Here is an 18,492-nt window from a genome sequence, read left to right as displayed (position 1 = left end):
GTTGACCGTGAGCGCCCCTCCCCCGGCAGCATTCGGACACAACGAGTGCCACGATCCGGGCATTCCCATCAACGGGCAGCGCTACGGCGACCGCTTCCTGCTGGGCAGCTCCGTGTCCTTCACCTGTGACGAGGGCTTCATCAAGACGCATGGCTCCCAGGCTGTCACCTGTGTGCTGCAGGACGGCAACGTGGTGTGGAATGCCGCTGTCCCGCGCTGCGAAGGTATGCAGGAGGTTCTGCTGAGCTGGACTCGCCAAGTCAACTGGAATGTGAACTGGAAACATAACAGAAGAATAACAAATCATGTGAAAATCGAAATATTTCTATCACATGGAAACTTATAGCGAAAACATTTCAGCTTCATTTAAATTTGCCATTAAATTATACCTTTCATAAATCCCCTTTCAATAATTCACGAGGTTGAAGAAAAGCTTCAAATAAATGCTATTTCCCAGTTGCTCATCACTGCAGAGCATTATACTGGCTATAACTGATGCCATTGTGTATCTGTGAATGCGCTTTAATTACTGAATTATTGTGAAGCTGAAGGAGGTTTGTTTCAGCCATGATCTGTGGTAATCTGTGGCGCTGCCCCTGTGGCGGCTAACTAGGCTCACCCTCTGCTGGTCACTTTCACCTCACAAACACCGTTAGCAGCTCTAGACTCTTCCTATGTAAAATCCCTTCCATGGTTACGTACTTAATGGCAATTCTGGGTAAGCAGGTCACTGTCGCACCTGATCTCTGTATCGAAAGTTTGTGGCTCTTCCAGCTCCTCACAACCTGCTCGTCTGAGCTCCCCTGAGTGCCCACAGTGCTATAACCCGCCCTTCTTGGTCTCTGGTTCCTCCCAGCGCCCTGCGGTGGACACCTGACGGCACCCACGGGAATCTTGCTGTCTCCGGGCTGGCCGGGATACTACAAGGACTCCCTGAGCTGCGAGTGGGTGATCGAGGCCCAGCGGGATCATGCCATCAAGATATCCTTCGACCGGTAAGAGGCCTGCTTTGCATGCAGAGTGATAATTAGCACAGGAATCACATATTACAGGTGCTGTATTTATAGCTATTGCTTTACTGTTTTCTTTTTATGCCAGTAAAATGGTTTATAAGGAGTCTGATTGATATCAGTAGGAAATATAAGCCAGTGTTTCTGTTTGAATTTGCCAGATATTTCCGCTGGCCTTTTCCCACTCATTCCGGTGTTTCCTGACCATAGGTTTCAGACCGAGGTTAATTATGACACTCTGGAGATCCGGGATGGCCCGTCAGGATCGTCCCCGCTGATCGGGGAATACCACGGGACACAGGCTCCCCATTTCCTCATCAGCACGGGGAATCACATGTTCCTGCTGTTCACCACGGACAACAGCCGCTCCAGCGTGGGATTCCAGATTCGCTATGAGAGTAAGTTGCTCATGTCATCTGTGTTTTTGAATGGTCAGCATAGCCAAGGCCAGATCCAGGCCATTAGAGTCGCAAAGGACTTTCAGATGTCAGGGAGTGACGGTGTTTGAGGACTGCTCATCTCTGCAGCACACAGGGGGTCCTGGGAACAGCCACATAGAGCCCGGAGGCCATGGATTAGAGCGTGAGGAATTATTAATGTTTGGGCCCGAAGCTCGTGGAATTACAGCATTTCCCGTACAAATCACTATGGCAGTAAAATACCAAAGTCCCAGTAGCTTGAGGACATCTTGGAATTTCAGAAGGAGCCGGATTAAAATTTAATGTCATGTTGGCTTTATCGCTCATTTCCGTATGCTTCGTAGAGGAAATAACACGGCATACATGGATCACGGGGCATTACATGGGAGACGTATCTGTGGGAAACGTATCCATGGTTAAAAAATCTGTGGGGAACGTATCCGTGAGTGATGTGTCTGTGAGCGACGTGTCCGAGGGTGACGTTATCTGTGAGTGACGTGTCTGGGGGTGGAGTATCTGTGAGCGACGTCTCCGTGGGTATGGTATCTGTGAGCGACGTATCCGTGGGTATGGTATCTGTGAGTGACGTCTCCGTTGGTATGGTATCTGTGAGCGACGTCTCCGTGGGTATGGTATCTGTGAGTGACGTGTCCATGTGTGAGGTATCTGTGATCGACATGTCCGTGGGTGAGGTATCTGTGAGCGACGTGTCTGAGGGTGACGTATCTGTGAGTGATGTGTCCGGGAGTGAGGTATCTGTGAGGGACGTGTCCGTTAGTGAGGTATCTGTGATCGACATGTCTGAGGGTGACGTATCTGTGAGTGATGTGTCCGGGAGTGAGGTATCTGTGAGCGACGTGTCTGTGGGTGACCTATCTGTGAGCGGCGTGTCTGATGGTGATGTATCTGTGAGCAACATGTCCATGGGTGACGTTCCTGTGGGTTCTTTGGCCTTTGACACAGATCCCCAACTCTAATTCTTACAAAGCAGTCTGAGCCCTTTACACTCTTTCTGTGTGTAAATATAACGATTTTGAACTTAGGATTTGAATAGCTCAGGCTGGCATAGCGATTGTCACAATCTGCATAAACGCACAATAAGCAGCAGCTACCATAAAGAGCGCCACTTCGTGGCCACTGTAATGGCCTTTTACATGTTCCCTTATCGCTGGGTGATGGTGCTTGGGAGCGGCTCTGTCTGGTTGGCTGGATGCCCAGTGAGGTGTCTGTCCCCCCAGGCATCAGGATGGAGAGCGACTCCTGCCTAGACCCTGGCATCCCGGTCAATGGCCGGCGCCATGGCAACAACTTTGCCATTGGCGCACGGGTGATGTTCAGCTGTGACCGCGGCTACACACTGAGCGACGAGGAGCCCGTTGTGTGCGAGAGGAACCACCAGTGGAGCCACGCGCTGCCTAGCTGTGACGGTACCTCCCCGCCCCCCCCAGTCCTGCCTCTACCTGCTGAGAGGGTCTGACCTGCCAAACCATTTAGCTTCTCGATTTTACATTTTGGTGGGAAAACTTCCCAACCATCATACACCATCGGAAAGCTTTTTCCCTCTTCCACACACTCCCTATTGTCCAGTTCATCTCTCTGTTACCTGCGACCCTGACATGGATAGGCTGAAATGTGTCCTGGGGTGTACCTTAAAGGGGATACCAGCCCACTATACGACCAGCTTGGTTTCCCAGAGCTGGGGGACAGCGCCATCCCACACTTCACCGGAGAACTGCACATTGCAGCGGACATACAGGCATATGTATGCAAAACGGCACAATTAAGTTAAATAACAGTGACCTCTTTAAATACAGCAGCCGTCTGTGCACTGTTGAAGGAGACTCTTTCACCAACTGAACTTTAAGAAACAGGGCTTTAATTTACGATTGCAGACATATGACATATGATTGTCCCTTAGGATTTGCCCACCTTTTATCATACGTGTTATTTAGCACATTTACCGGGACCAAATGAAGTATGTGGACAGTGCCGGTGGCCCCAGCGTTTGTCCTGATTTAGTGCAGTGACACAACACTTTAGAAGGGACCAGGGGTGACGCCCCTCTGCTCTGGGAAAGCATTAATAAGCATGAAGATTAAGTGCGTTACAAAGGCTTGTAATAGATTAACTTTGGCTGAAAACACCACTGAAGTACATTTAGGGGGAAAGGATGATAGATCACCTGGTTACCAACAGATTACCGGCTTCGATGAACTGGAATGAAATAAGCAGGAATATTAGCTTTGAAAAGAGAATTTTAATATGTGGTGCAGACTCAAGTGAAATGATACGGTTTGAAAATGAGAGACTGCAAGTTAGCGCCCTTTTCATCCCTGTTTGGTTGTCAACATAACACACACATTACAGAACCAATTAGAAAACACAAATACCCAAAATCTGATTGGCTGACAGAAGCAAATGCTTCTTGCTTAAATTGAAGGAGTCCTAGTATAAAAGAGTTTATGTTTCTGCATCCCTGTCATTTCCCCGACGATGCTCGGTTTGTGGGCAGCAATAGGACAGCGGCTGTGAAATCTGCTTTGCTCTAATGTCTTCAGACGGATTTGTCTTTTATGCCAGGAAACATTATAAAACCATATTCAATACTTGTTTAAAAAATAGTCACTGTTTATGCTACATTTTTGACAGAGGTTATTTGGATTTTTCTCAACCCCAAATATAAACGTACTTATCTCGTTTACAGTAACCTAACATGTGTCTGGGTTTGATGTCAGCCTTACATCTTATTTAATCCTCCTAAACTTTCTCTTCATGCCATGTGTTGGGGCTTAGAGCCCTTGTGGGGAAACTCTGACTTCTAAATCTGTCATATAACACTCTGTGTGTGACATTGTAATCAGTTCTGTGTGTGAAATTTCAGAAGAAAACTTTGCAGATGAGATTTCTTCCACCAGGGCTATAGATACTGACCTATATTTCAAAGTCACACCCACCTAGACCAAATTTTAATGTTATGATTTCTTTAAAGAGTAATCAGCACCATTAGTCTAACTCAAGGATGCTCAGATATGAATATAGCATACTTTTAGAATAATACTGCTCTGAGTTAAACTCCAGCAACACTGAAAAAACAGCTTCTAAATGTCTAAAGAAGTTTAGCTGTATAACAAGTTTCCATAAATCAGTGAGATTTGGTAAACGTAGGTTGGGCTGTTCCCTTCATAGCTCTGTGTGGCGGATACATCCATGGGAAAACAGGAACGGTGCTGTCTCCTGGCTTTCCGGACTTCTATCCAAATTCGCTGAACTGTACATGGACAATCGAAGTATCGCATGGAAAAGGTGAGCATTTTTTAACTTTGGCGTTTCCCGTGTGCTAAGAGAGGCCAATCGCGGGTCACTGTATCATCGCTCGTGCCTTTAAAATACTGTCTGTGAAGTTCCTGGGAGCCCAAAGACAGCAGAGTGCAGCAGTAACTTCTGCCTCAGTTGGCACCACTCTCCATTTCAACCCTGGCTAATCTGGACCACAGGCGTTGTGTAGCGGCTCACGCATCCGAGGAAGCGCTCTGGCAGCACTGCCTAAGTGTCGCTGGTCCTCAGCTGGTGCTCTGATCCCTGGGGAGGTAGAAATTTCTCCAGGGTTATAGCTGACGCCATATTAGCTGTTTGTCTTCATGTAGAAGATGCTGGAAGAGGCTGGTGTCCCATTTTGCGGTGTGTAGCTAAACATACAGCCTGTATCGCCCCCCAGGGGTGCAGCTGGTCTTCCACACCTTCCACCTGGAGGACTCCCATGACTACCTGCTGATCAGTGAGGACGGTGGCTTCTCTGAGCCAGTGGCACGGCTCACAGGCTCGGTGCTGCCACCCGCCGTCAAGGCCGGCCTTTTCGGCAACTTCACCGTGCAGCTGCGCTTCATCTCCGACTTCTCCATGTCCTACGAGGGCTTCAACATCACCTTCTCGGGTGAGGAGCCACCTACCCACACTCATGCGGCGACCATGGAGAGCGGCGATGCCAATGAGTGACGATGCTAACGAGCCGCTACTCCCTGTGCGGTGCACGGGCACTGTACTGCACTCATATGTATCACCACGTACGACATAAACAGCATATCGGGCACTGTACTGCACTCATATGTATCACCACGTACAACATAAACAGCATATCGGGCACTGTACTGCACTCATATGTATCACCACGTACGACATAAACAGCATATCGGGCACTGTACTGCACTCATATGTATCACCACGTACGACATAAACAGCATATCGGGCACTGTACTGCACTCATATGTATCACCACGTACGACATAAACAGCATATCGGGCACTGTACTGCACTCATATGTATCACCACGTACGACATAAACAGCATATCGGGCACTGTACTGCACACATATGTATCACCACGTACGACATAAACAGAATATCGGGCACTGTACTGCACTCATATGTATCACCACGTACGACATAAACAGCATATCGGGCACTGTACTGCACTCATATGTATCACCACGTACGACATAAACAGCATATCGGGCACTGTACTGCAGACATATGTATCACCACGTACGACATAAACAGCATATCGGGCACTGTACTGCAGACATATGTATCACCACGTACGACATAAACAGCATATCGGGCACTGTACTGCACTCATATGTATCACCACGTACGACATAAACAGAATATCGGGCACTGTACTGCAGACATATGTATCACCACGTACGACATAAACAGCATATCGGGCACTGTACTGCACACATATGTATCACCACGTACGACATAAACAGAATATCGGGCACTGTACTGCAGACATATGTATCACCACGTACGACATAAACAACATATCGGGCACTGTACTGCAGACATATGTATCACCACGTACGACATAAACAGAATATCGGGCACTGTACTGCACTCATATGTATCACCACGTACGACATAAACAGCATATCGGGCACTGTACTGCAGACATATGTATCACCACGTACGACATAAACAACATATCGGGCACTGTACTGCAGACATATGTATCACCACGTACGACATAAACAGCATATCGGGCACTGTAATGCGCCATTAAACTTGACAAACACCCAGCTGCTGAGCATGGCTTACTATAAATAGTAAGACCCTGACGCTGGGGGCCCCGTTCAACGGAGAGCAGTAACATTGTCAGCAGCCGTATGATCCATCTCGTGGTGGGATAAAAAAAACATTTTCTCTTGAGCCTGAGTCACGGCACTTGAAGCGGGGGCCTCTGCAGGCCCCCCGCCCTTGAAAGCAGCCCCACCTCAGCGGTGTTAACAGAACACCATGCGGTGTCCTGTGCCTCCCCTACAGAGTACAGCCTTGAGCCTTGCGAGGACCCCGGCGTCCCGGCCTACAGCCGCCGCGTTGGCTTCCAGTTCGGTGTTGGAGACTCTCTGGTGTTCTCCTGCTTTCCCGGATACCGGCTGGAAGGGGAGCAGAGGATCACGTGCCTGGGTGGGGGCCGCAGGGTGTGGAGCGCCGTCCTGCCAAGGTGTGTGGGTAGGTGGTCCCATGCTTTCATCTCATTCATAAAGAGCTGTGCCTGGGGGTGGAGCCAGGGGCAGGATGGGGCCGGGGCAGGACGGGGACGGAGGTGGGGCCGGGGGCAGGAGGGGTGCGGAGGTGGGGCCGGGGCAGGACGGGGGCGGAGGTGGGGCCGGGGGCAGGACGGGGGCGGAGGTGGGGCCGGGGGCAGGAGGGGTGCGGAGGTGGGGCCGGGGCAGGACGGGGGCGGAGGTGGGGCCGGGGGCAGGACGGGGGCGGAGGTGGGGACGGGGGCAGGAGGGGTGCGGAGGTGGGGCCGGGGCAAGACGAGGGCGGAGGTGGAGCCAGGGGCAGGATGGGGCCGGGGCAGGACGGGGACGGAGGTGGGGCCGGGGGCAGGAGGGGTGCGGAGGTGGGGCCGGGGCAGGACGGGGGCGGAGGTGGGGCCGGGGGCAGGACGGGGGCGGAGGTGGGGCCGGGGGCAGGAGGGGTGCGGAGGTGGGGCCGGGGCAGGACGGGGGCGGAGGTGGGGCCGGGGGCAGGACGGGGGCGGAGGTGGGGACGGGGGCAGGAGGGGTGCGGAGGTGGGGCCGGGGCAAGACGAGGGCGGAGGTGGGGCCAGGGGCAGGACGCGGGCGGAGGTGGGAACGGGGGCAGGACGCGGGCGGAGGTGGGAACGGGGGCAGGACGCGGGCGGAGGTGGGGCCGGGGGCGGAGGTGGGGACGGGGACAGGACGGGGGCGGAGGTGGGGCCGGGGGCAGGACGGGGGCGGAGGTGGGGCCGGGGGCAGGACGGGGGCGGAGGTGGGACCGGGGGCAGGATGGGGGCGGAGGTGGGGACAGGGGCAGGTTGGGGACTGGGTGCGGTCAGGGGTGTGTCTCAAGAATCAACATGACAGAGCTATTGCTGCTTTTTGTTCATTTGCTCGTTTACGGTGGATCGCACTGGCAATGGGGTGATCCAGGGTGTCTTGCCCTATTTTCTCCGTTTCCCAAACCCTCTGTCCAGAGCATGTAAATAAAATTCCAAAGAAACTTGGAGTTGCATGGTGAAAATTATGTTACTGAGGGACTCTATCTACCACTATACAGAGCCAGACAGACTATACAGAGCCAGACAGGCTTCCTGTAAAACCCAGGCAAAGGAGACAAATTTATTTTCATTTCATTTGTGTGCAAATTCTACTCATTTATTCTATCTATCCATTTGATTTTAAACAAAATAAGCTGCGTTATTTCAATTATGATTAAAATGCTACATTTACAAACAGAGTAAAGAAGCAGACTATGGTTAATGCTAGTCTTTATCATTTTCTCTAACAGTTTTTAATGGTGTTCTTATCTCACTGTAACAACTGAATGACTTTCAAAGTGAAATAATTGCCAACTTTGCTGTTTTTCCTGCGGGGTCCACATTGGGTTGAGATACATGTACTTTTCGTGTTTAACATGAGTGGCTTAATGGCCTCTTTAAAGGCCTCTTTAATTCTTGTGATATATGTAAGTTTCCTATGATGGACGGGCATTATGGGGGGGCAGCTAAGCATGTGTGCCTGTAATCAGAAGGTTGTTGTTTCAAATCCCGCCTCAGCACATCTGCGGGTCCTTGAGAAAGGCCCTTAACCCCCAGCTCCTTGGAGGCCCCAACAGGTGGCCGCCCTTCACGGGCTGCTTACTCTACAAAGAGGAAGTTGGGGGAGAGAATTTCCCCCCGTGGATCAATAAAGTGTCAATTATGTCCTGGAAAAGGGGGCATGCCATGCTTTTACAGGACTTAAACATTTTTAAATATTAGTTACGCCATAACTTGAGCAAAATCATTTCCCAGACTACTGGGTATAAACTGTAAGTGCAGGATTTCCTGGACCGAGTCGAATGGCTCTGAATTTTTTAAGACAGAGAGGAGAGTAATGTAGCCATGCATCAGACTAATAAGGCAGCACGTTGTGAGTGTGATCCGTTCACACCTCCGTATAGATGAGAGGCCGCTGTTTCTGCTGCCTCACTACTGACAGCCGAAACTTCATTTAAACCGCAGTGTCCTTGCCAGTGGAGGCAGTGGTGAGTAATGCGATGGTGGATCACCATGACCCATGTACACACACGCAAACACACCATACATGTTTGTAATTAAATCTTTGTGGGGACTCTCCATTGATTTCTATGGGGAAAACTTTAATCCCGACATGATGACCTTAACCCCCTCCCAGCCCTAATCTTAGCCATAAGTAACCAAACAAAATGGGACTTTTGGCATTTTCATTTTTTGATTTCATTCACAGATCTTTGTGGAGACCTGAAAATTGGTTCCCGCAACATCAAAATAACAGGTTTTTATTAAATTGTGGGAGACATTTGGTCCCCACAATGTAATATAATCCTAATCATGCGCATGCACAGACAGACAGACACACACACACACACACACACCAAGAGACCGGGAGATCATCGTGTGCTGATGCTTGTTTCCGGTACGTTCTGGTAAATATTCATGACAAAATTCTGTTTTTCGTTTTTATTTTAAAAGTAAATAAATAAAATGCTTTGGAATGTGTGACAAAAGAAGAAAATTTGTGCATTCAGCAGAAATGGAATCTCGGTTAAGGATCTCTGTGAAACAGTCCTAGGTCCTGTGGCTCAATGCGGCCGTGTGACAGAGACCCGTGTCCCCGAGACCAAGCTGGGGGACATCAAAGCCCCGCCAAGTCGGCGAGCCTCAGTGACCGGCGTGCGCCCGCTGCATAATATGGACCTTAATTAATATTCCTTTCAAGTTTTTTTTTTATTTGTGGCTATTCATCAAAATGCCAGTGATTCATCCATATTCCAGCTGTGGAGATGAGGAATGCCCCCTTCAGAAGGGTGCGCTTGTGGCTGTCTGGCCATTACCCCCACCCCTGTCGTTCTCTGTGCTCGAGCCTCCATTCACTGCTCCTTCTTTCATTTTACAAGGCCAAACTCAGATCTACTTATAATAGCTGAATGTGGGCGGAGTCGCCTCTGACTGGTGTGACCCCCTCCCCCTGAAACGTGTTAATACGCAGCCCTCTCCCCCTGCCTAGCTGAATGTGGGTGGAGTCGCCTCTGACTGGTGTGACCCCCTCCCCCTGAAACGTGTTAATACGCAGCCCTCTCCCCCTGCCTAGTGAATGTGGGCGGAGTCGCCTCTGACTGGTGTGACCCCCTCCCCCTGAAACGTGTTAATACGCAGCCCTCTCCCCCTGCCTAGCTGAATGTGGGCGGAGTCGCCTCTGACTGGTGTGACCCCCTCCCCCTGAAACGTGTTAATACGCAGCCCTCTCCCCCTGCCTAGTGAATGTGGGCGGAGTCGCCTCTGACTGGTGTGACCCCCTCCCCCTGAAACGTGTTAATACGCAGCCCTCTCCCCCTGCCTAGTGAATGTGGGCGGAGTCGCCTCTGACTGGTGTGACCCCCTCCCCCTGAAACGTGTTAATACGCAGCCCTCTCCCCCTGCCTAGCTGAATGTGGGCGGAGTCGCCTCTGACTGGTGTGACCCCCTCCCCCTGAAACGTGTTAATACGCAGCCCTCTCCCCCTGCCTAGTGAATGTGGGCGGAGTCGCCTCTGACTGGTGTGACCCCCTCCCCCTGAAACGTGTTAATACGCAGCCCTCTCCCCCTGCCTAGTGAATGTGGGCGGAGTCGCCTCTGACTGGTGTGACCCCCTCCCCCTGAAACGTGTTAATACGCAGCCCTCTCCCCCTGCCTAGTGAATGTGGGCGGAGTCGCCTCTGACTGGTGTGACCCCCTCCCCCTGAAACGTGTTAATACGCAGCCCTCTCCCCCTGCCTAGCTGAATGTGGGCGGAGTCGCCTCTGACTGGTGTGACCCCCTCCCCCTGAAACGTGTTAATACGCAGCCCTCTCCCCCTGCCTAGCTGAATGTGGGCGGAGTCGCCTCTGACTGGTGTGACCCCCTCCCCCTGAAACGTGTTAATACGCAGCCCTCTCCCCCTGCCTAGCTGAATGTGGGCGGAGTCGCCTCTGACTGGTGTGACCCCCTCCCCCTGAAACGTGTTAATACGCAGCCCTCTCCCCCTGCCTAGCTGAATGTGGGCGGAGTCGCCTCTGACTGGTGTGACCCCCTCCCCCTGAAACGTGTTAATACGCAGCCCTCTCCCCCTGCCTAGCTGAATGTGGGCGGAGTCGCCTCTGACTGGTGTGACCCCCTCCCCCTGAAATGTGTTAATACGCAGCCCTCTCCCCCTGCCTAGCTGAATGCGGCGCCTCCTCCGTCGGCCCCGAGGGGATCCTCCTGTCTCCAAACTACCCAGGGAACTACGACAACAACCATGAGTGCATCTACCGCATGGAGACGGCGAGAGGCCAGGGCGTCTGCGTGCGTGCCTCTGTCTTCCAGCTACAGGAGGGTGACTACCTTAAGGTGCGTTCCCAACCCATGCCCCCCCACCACTCCCCTCCTCAAGGCTCTATCATGCAGGTGGAAACAAGTTCCCCCTTCTCATTCTTCTTGCAGTTAACATGTTAATTAATTAACCAATCATCCATCAACCACAATGCATTAGACATGGCAGCACCATTAGGCTGTTCACCCTCCTGGGTATGTGTGCCAGTTAGTGTCCAACCAGGTCACATCCAGGGCCATTGTGCTGTATTTATACAGTAAAATATTGACAGAAACAGCTCAGAAGCCAAGCCTGCTCCTCCAATGTGAGGTTAGTGCTGTGTCTGCCATTCCCCAAGTGAGGAAGAGACAGCTCAGTGTGCAGAGCACCCAGAAAGGCCCGGAACATTCCACACAGACACAATGCAGCGATTCAGCAGAACCAGACAGATACCCCTAGCAACAGGAAGCTTAGTTGCTGTTCCACAAATAAATGGTGCATGTGACCTGGAGTAATCCAACCTTACACAGACATGACCAAGTCATACATGCTAACAATTCTGCCTTTTTCTTTTAAAAATTCTGGCCTTTTTAATTATGTATCGTGATGTTTCTTGGACATCAGGATGTATGGATTTGACCGAACTGTCAGTTTCTTGCTTATCTGCCGACTCGTGTCTTAAAACATCCACAATCAAACAATCATTTATCATCCCATTTGTTTCTTACCTCTTGGTTACCTTGTTAAGCTCCCTTATCCATGAAAAGATTGCTTTTAATATTTTTGGTGTGGCTTTCTAGACCTTTCTTTTGACAGCATACCTCTCGCTTTCAATTAAAAAATAATGGTAAAATAAACCTCAAGAGAATTATATAAATAAACTGAATTGGTCTTATCCTGCCTTACATGTCTGGGCATGCCTTGGTTAGTGAAAAAAAATAGTTTCAATTAATTTATTTAAATTTATTTTTTTACTTTGTTTAAATAGATGTTCCTGACAAAGTCAAAAAGCCTTGATGCAGTACACAAATTTATGTGGTGCTTTTATGCATTGTAAACTTACAAACGGGTTGGTGCCGACCCGAACACGATAGCAAGGTTCACACTAGTCAGGTGCAGGATTGTCTGCACAGCCACCAACCCGGAAACACTCGGAACATTCCACACAGACAGCGGCTTTAAAGGCGGTCTGGGGATCACACCTCAATCTGGGCTAATATGTATCAACATTCTTAACCTGTTTTTTCATGACAAATTACATTTTTCATTAATATACTTGAAGATGAATACGTCCTCCCGGTGCCACAGTGTAGATCTGTAAAATCTGTAAACAAAGTTAAATTATAGGATTGGTAGGAACATGAGAAAGACCAGCTGCGCAACACAGATTTCACCCAAAGATAGGTAAGATACATGCTGTCACTGCTGTTTATGAAATTGATCAAAATTGGATTATAAATGCTGACGGAAATAGTCTTTATGAATATGGAGAAAATAAACAGAGAATTTAAAAGTATGACCTTTGATAATGAACCACGAAAGTGGCCTCATTACAGAATTCTATAGCCAAAAGAGCTTCTGAATTGAATTGTCTGCTTTGGCAGCTGGTTATTTGGTTTATATGGGAGAGGCAACGGGAACTTCCCAATGTGATCCCTAGGAGGAATTCTGTAGCACTCGATCAGTTCCCTGATCGAAAGGTTGGATTAATAAATTAAAAATGAAAAAATACAAACACCTGGAAATAAGAGATGGAGACGAGCGGAATGCTCAGATGGGGGAATAATATCCTTACAGGGGGCAGGGAAGACGAAAGCCAACGATGTCAAATTACACATGCTGCAAGTTTGGGAAAATTGTTTTTTCCGGAAATATCTAATGTCACTCCCTCACGTCCCATGTTGACCCTGCCTCTCTCCCAAGGCACGAGATCCGCTTCTCAGGTCAAGGCTGACACAATGGTCTTCGTGAAGGGAAAGTGGGAAAGGCAGGGGTGGCAGGGTGACAGTGATATACGACTGGTAATATCATCCATTCTGAGGCTGCTCACAGTTTTCATATGTATGTAATCTAAAAAGCAATTATGAAATGCAGTGCAGAGCCCAAAGTGAGGCCTGCCCCCAAGGACAGCTCTTTGCTTTCCGTTTCATAACGGAGACCATCCTGTCTTCACTTATTCCTCAGCTAAGTACAGCTGTTTTACACACACACACACACACACACACACACACACACACACACACACACACATACTGTATATAGATAGATAGATAGATAGATAGATAGATAGATAGATAGATAGATAGATAGATAGATAGATAGATATAGAGCAGCAGCAAGACCTTTGTCAGAGGCCAGCACTAAAGAAGCAAAACTCATTCAGTTTCTTAAATATCTCATAGTGCTTGTTTGTTTTTTTTTTAACAGGTGTATGATGGGAAAGATGTTTCATCTCGACTTCTTGGGAATTTTACAAAGACTGACATGTACAACATCATCCTTAACAGTACTTCCAACCACCTGATGATTGAGTTCAACAGCAATGGTACAGGAACCAGCAAAGGATTCAGACTGTCCTACACTAGTGAGTATCTGTCAGGGGTTCAGACCGCCCTACACCAGTCAGTATCTGCCAAGGGTTCAGACCGCCCTACACCAGTCAGTATCTGCCAAGGGTTCAGACCGTCCTACACTAGTCAGTATCTGTCAGGGGTTCAGACCGTCCTATACCAGTGAGTATCTCTCAGGGGTTCAGACTGCCCTACACCAGTCAGTATCTGTCAAGGGTTCAGACCGTCCTACACCAGTCAGTATCTGTCAGGGGTTCAGACCGTCCTACACCAGTCAGTATCTGTCAGGGGTTCAGACCGTCCAGATTGTGAAATGAGTGTTAAATGTTGATTCTTACAATAATGTGAAGTGGCTTTCTTACCTATAATGCCCTTCAAAGGGCAGGTCCTGTCGATGCTCCTGCAATACTAAACCTAGTTTCCCAGCAGGCTATCCAGTTTGGGCCATGACATTTTCTGTTGAATGATTAAAACACATTTTCATCAGCCAACAAGGCCAGTGCTGACCAGAAAACTTAATGCAGTCGCGTGGATACAGACTGCCCCGCGTATCCATCATCCATGTGCGATTCATGCGGCGCACTGTCTAGGCCTGTTTTGTATGCCCTATCCGCTTTGTTTAAATGTTTATGAATTTGTGAATAAGATCCTACACTGGGCCAAGCTAATGAGCCAGGGCCTGAAGCCAGAGAAATTATAAAATGCCACAAAGTGCTGGCTCTTCTCGGCCTCATTTTGCATTTCGCCCGGAGTTGCTATCATCTGCATGTTCCGAAGGGTGTTTTTGTAGTCTGCCTTTGAAGGAGGCGGTTAAACGATGTCGCTTGAGATGGCTCGGGTGCAGAAGCGCATATGCAAATTCTTCATTTCCCTTTGTTTCCATGACCTACCGGCATCTGGGGAATTTGTCTTGTATAAAATGTTTGACTCTCAGACTTAAAACAAGTATTGCTCGTTTGAAAAAATAAAGACCCAATGAAAATGGTGCCTTTCTTCCTAAGCTGCCTCATGAAATAGAAAACACTCCTGGATGAGTTTTATCGATGATTTAAAAACTATTATTAAGACATAATTCGTTTGCCGTCTCTGTAATGAAAAACCTGCTTTCTGGTTCCATCTCTATACTGGGAGTCCAGGTTTTGCGTGTTTCGCATCAGCACTATCTATGCTGGCTGGAGATTGTACAATTGACACAATTGTATTTGAGGCCACCAAACCTATAAGAATCATACCAGAGTAACTTCTGAAGACGATACCCAGGCGATAGCCTCTCTGATTTGGTAGTGTGGGTGGATACAAAATGACTCTGATTGTAAAAGATGCCACAATCCCGACTTTCGTCTTTGGTGTAGAAGTGAGACAGAAGGCCGATGCTGTCTTCAGGTATCAGCTGAATAATTGCTGAAACCCAGAGACGAATAGGTCCAGCGGGGTAGGAATACAGGAGGGGGATAACACATCATGTCTTGGTGGACAAATCGCCCTACATATATTTAATGGTACAAATGCAGAAATTTGATAGTCCATCTATCCATCTTCTAACAGATTGCCCTGGTTAGGATTTAGCCAGTTGCTGGTGCTTGTCCGAGGCAGCATGGGCCACTAGGCAGGGAGCACCCTGGATGGGATGCCAGTCTATCACAGGGCACAGGACTGGGGGACACCCTGGATGGGATGCCAGTCCATCACAGGACACAGGACTGGGGGACACCCTGGATGGGATGCCAGTCCATCACAGAACACAGGGCTGGGAACACCCTGTATGGGATGCCAGTCCTTCACAGGGCACAGGGCTGGGAACACCCTGTACGGGATGCCAGTCCATCACAGGGCACAGGACTGGGGGACACCCTGGATGGGATGCCAGTCCATCACAGGACACAAGGCTGGGAACACCCTGGACGGGATGCCAGTCCATCACAGGGCACAAGGTAGAGGACACCCTGGATGGGATGCCAGTCTATCACAGGGCACAGGACTGGGGGACACCCTGGATGGGATGCCAGTCTATCACAGGGCACAGGACTGGGGGACACCCTGGACGGGATGCCAGTCCATCACAGGGCACAAGGTAGAGGACACCCTGGATGGGATGCCAGTCCATCACAGGACACAGGACTGGGGGACACCCTGGACGGGATGCCAGTCCATCACAGGACACAGGGCTGAGGGACACCTTATATGGGATGCCAGTCCATCACAGACCACAGGGCTGGGAACACCCTGTATGGGATGCCAGTCCTTCACAGGGCACAGGGCTGGGAACACCCTGTACGGGATGCCAGTCCATCACAGGGCACAGGACTGGGGGACACCCTGGATGGGATGCCAGTCCATCACAGGACACAAGGCTGGGAACACCCTGGACGGGATGCCAGTCCATCACAGGGCACAAGGTAGAGGACACCCTGGATGGGATGCCAGTCTATCACAGGGCACAGGACTGGGGGACACCCTGGATGGGATGCCAGTCTATCACAGGGCACAGGACTGGGGGACACCCTGGACGGGATGCCAGTCCATCACAGGGCACAAGGTAGAGGACACCCTGGATGGGATGCCAGACCATCACAGGACACAGGGCTGAGGGACACCCTGGACGGGATGCCAGTCCATCACAGGACACAGGGCTGAGGGACACCTTATATGGGATGCCAGTTGATCACAGGACACAGGGCTGAGGGACACCCTCGAAAGAATACCAATCTATCACATTCTCACAATCATGCACAATTAGAGGTGTTAATTAAAACTGCATGTGTTTTGACTGTGGGAGGAGGCCCATGTGACGTGGGGAGAACATGCAAACTCCACACACACAATGTAGAGGTGGGATTTGAACTCCCCAACCCCGGAAGTGTGAGGGAATGGTTCTGTCCTGTTCTACGTTGGGTTATGATAAGTAAACCATGCCGACCCCCTGCTTGCAGGTTTTGACCTTGTGAAGTGTGAGGAGCCGGGCACCCCCAACTACGGGTACAAGGTTCAAGACGATGGCCACTTCACCGACACAGCGGTGGTCTACAGCTGCAACCCTGGGTACACGCTACATGGGAGCAACACATCCACATGCCTGAGCGGAGACCGTCGTGTGTGGGACAAACCACTACCATCATGTGTAGGTAAGTGCAAAAATCCAGCAGGTGTCAGTCAAACCTGGCAAAAAGGTGGTGGGCCTTAACAACTGTACAAACACACAGACGTTGGGCTTAGATTTTGGGATTGGGCTTTGGTTATGCGGATAACAGGCAGTCTAAGGTTTCATTTTAGCCCTATGGAATAGGGAGACCGGCTAGCCGTTGTATGACCATCTTACATGTTTAATTTTTCCACAGTCTGGGTCTACACTACACTGATGCAGACTATGGATTTCACGCAGTCGCAAGACCAAATGCTCTATACTATGGAAAATGATCCCTCACTAACAGGACAGTGTACTTGCTGTTTCTGAGGACAGATACCTTTCTGTTTTAGCACCTTGGGGCCGAGTGTTCAATCGTGAGAGCCCATTACCCGCCGTGCCGTCGGCCGACGTTCCACGCCTCGCGCTGGTCTCTATCATCAGCCTGATTACTTAATTATCGTTAGATGTGATGGCAGCTAATTTCCCCGTATTACGGCATAACAGAGGACTGATGACTGCGCCTACATTGATCCTCTTATCTCCAAGCCCTGGGAATGTGTAGGACCTGGGCTCCTCCCCAATCTGGATGTGGCAACCACGATCATCTGCACGTGACCACCGATACCCTGTGAGAGTTCAGAGTCCATGTTGATTGTCAGAAGATCTCTGGTTCAATTCTCATGGCTGGCAGAGTGATGAAATCACCTCTGGTGTCTTCAGCAAGACCCTTGACCCCAAAAAGTGCTCTGGGGTGCCAGAAAGATACCCGAGCCTGTGCTCTGTCCCAAGCTTCACCCTCAACTGTACGTCTCACACATGTGTCCAAGGAGCATGTGCTAGGGTTCCATCTGTCCATCCGTATCCCATAACTGCTTGTGTAGTATTGGGTCAGAGTGGCCCAGGGACCTTTGTAAGGGACCCCCGGACAGACAGGACCCCCGGACAGTGCCCAGATCCATCACCAATTTCACTTTGTAATACAGGCCCTGCTTAAGGTGGGGAGATTCAGCTAAACCAGTTTTGTGTTTTAGCTGAGTGTGGAGGGCACATCACAGCGGCAACATCAGGGCGGATACTGTCGCCGGGATACCCGGCTCCCTACGACAATAACCTCCACTGTACCTGGTCCATCGAAGCTGACACAGGCAAAACCGTAAGGTGAGTCTCCTCTGACCAATGGCATGGCTTGCGGGGAGGAGCACTGTCACATGGGCAGTAAACGGACCTTCGTGCATTTCATTAGCATTGGGGCCAATCGGTCCTTCACCATGGCTTCACTGATAACAAGAGCCGGGCAGATGCGCTGATTATACTCATGGCAGCCCATGTGAGAGCAAGACGATACTGAGTAAATGTGCCGATGTCCCCAGGGAGGCTGTGTGGGGTGAACTGCTTAAAGCTGAAAAAGGAATATTATGAATTCTGTTTAAAGGTCATCATAAAGTCTCATATTTATATTCTTGTCAATACCTGAAATATAACATATTAAAAGGATCTGTGTCCATGAAACATC

General features: G+C 49.9%; 1 protein-coding gene across 3 annotated transcripts in view; it reads left to right on the top strand.

Moving 5' to 3' along the window:
* csmd1a (CUB and Sushi multiple domains 1a) overlaps positions 1-18,492 on the top strand; it is a 332,617-nt gene that overhangs the window by 242,168 nt on the left and 71,957 nt on the right. For all 3 annotated transcript variants that reach the window (XM_023829137.2, XM_072709329.1, XM_072709330.1), the window contains 11 exons: positions 30-224; positions 857-995; positions 1,221-1,408; positions 2,668-2,856; positions 4,616-4,732; positions 5,145-5,360; positions 6,748-6,936; positions 11,154-11,323; positions 13,713-13,869; positions 16,786-16,977; positions 18,011-18,137. In XM_023829137.2, coding sequence (XP_023684905.2) covers positions 30-224; positions 857-995; positions 1,221-1,408; positions 2,668-2,856; positions 4,616-4,732; positions 5,145-5,360; positions 6,748-6,936; positions 11,154-11,323; positions 13,713-13,869; positions 16,786-16,977; positions 18,011-18,137 — 1,879 coding nt within the window. The remainder of the gene's footprint in view (positions 1-29; positions 225-856; positions 996-1,220; positions 1,409-2,667; positions 2,857-4,615; positions 4,733-5,144; positions 5,361-6,747; positions 6,937-11,153; positions 11,324-13,712; positions 13,870-16,785; positions 16,978-18,010; positions 18,138-18,492) is intronic.

The sequence above is a fragment of the Paramormyrops kingsleyae genome, chromosome 3 (genome assembly GCF_048594095.1).
Source record: "Paramormyrops kingsleyae isolate MSU_618 chromosome 3, PKINGS_0.4, whole genome shotgun sequence".
NCBI classification, from domain to species: Eukaryota; Metazoa; Chordata; class Actinopteri; order Osteoglossiformes; family Mormyridae; genus Paramormyrops; species Paramormyrops kingsleyae.
This window is presented reverse-complemented; position numbering and strand designations above follow the sequence as displayed.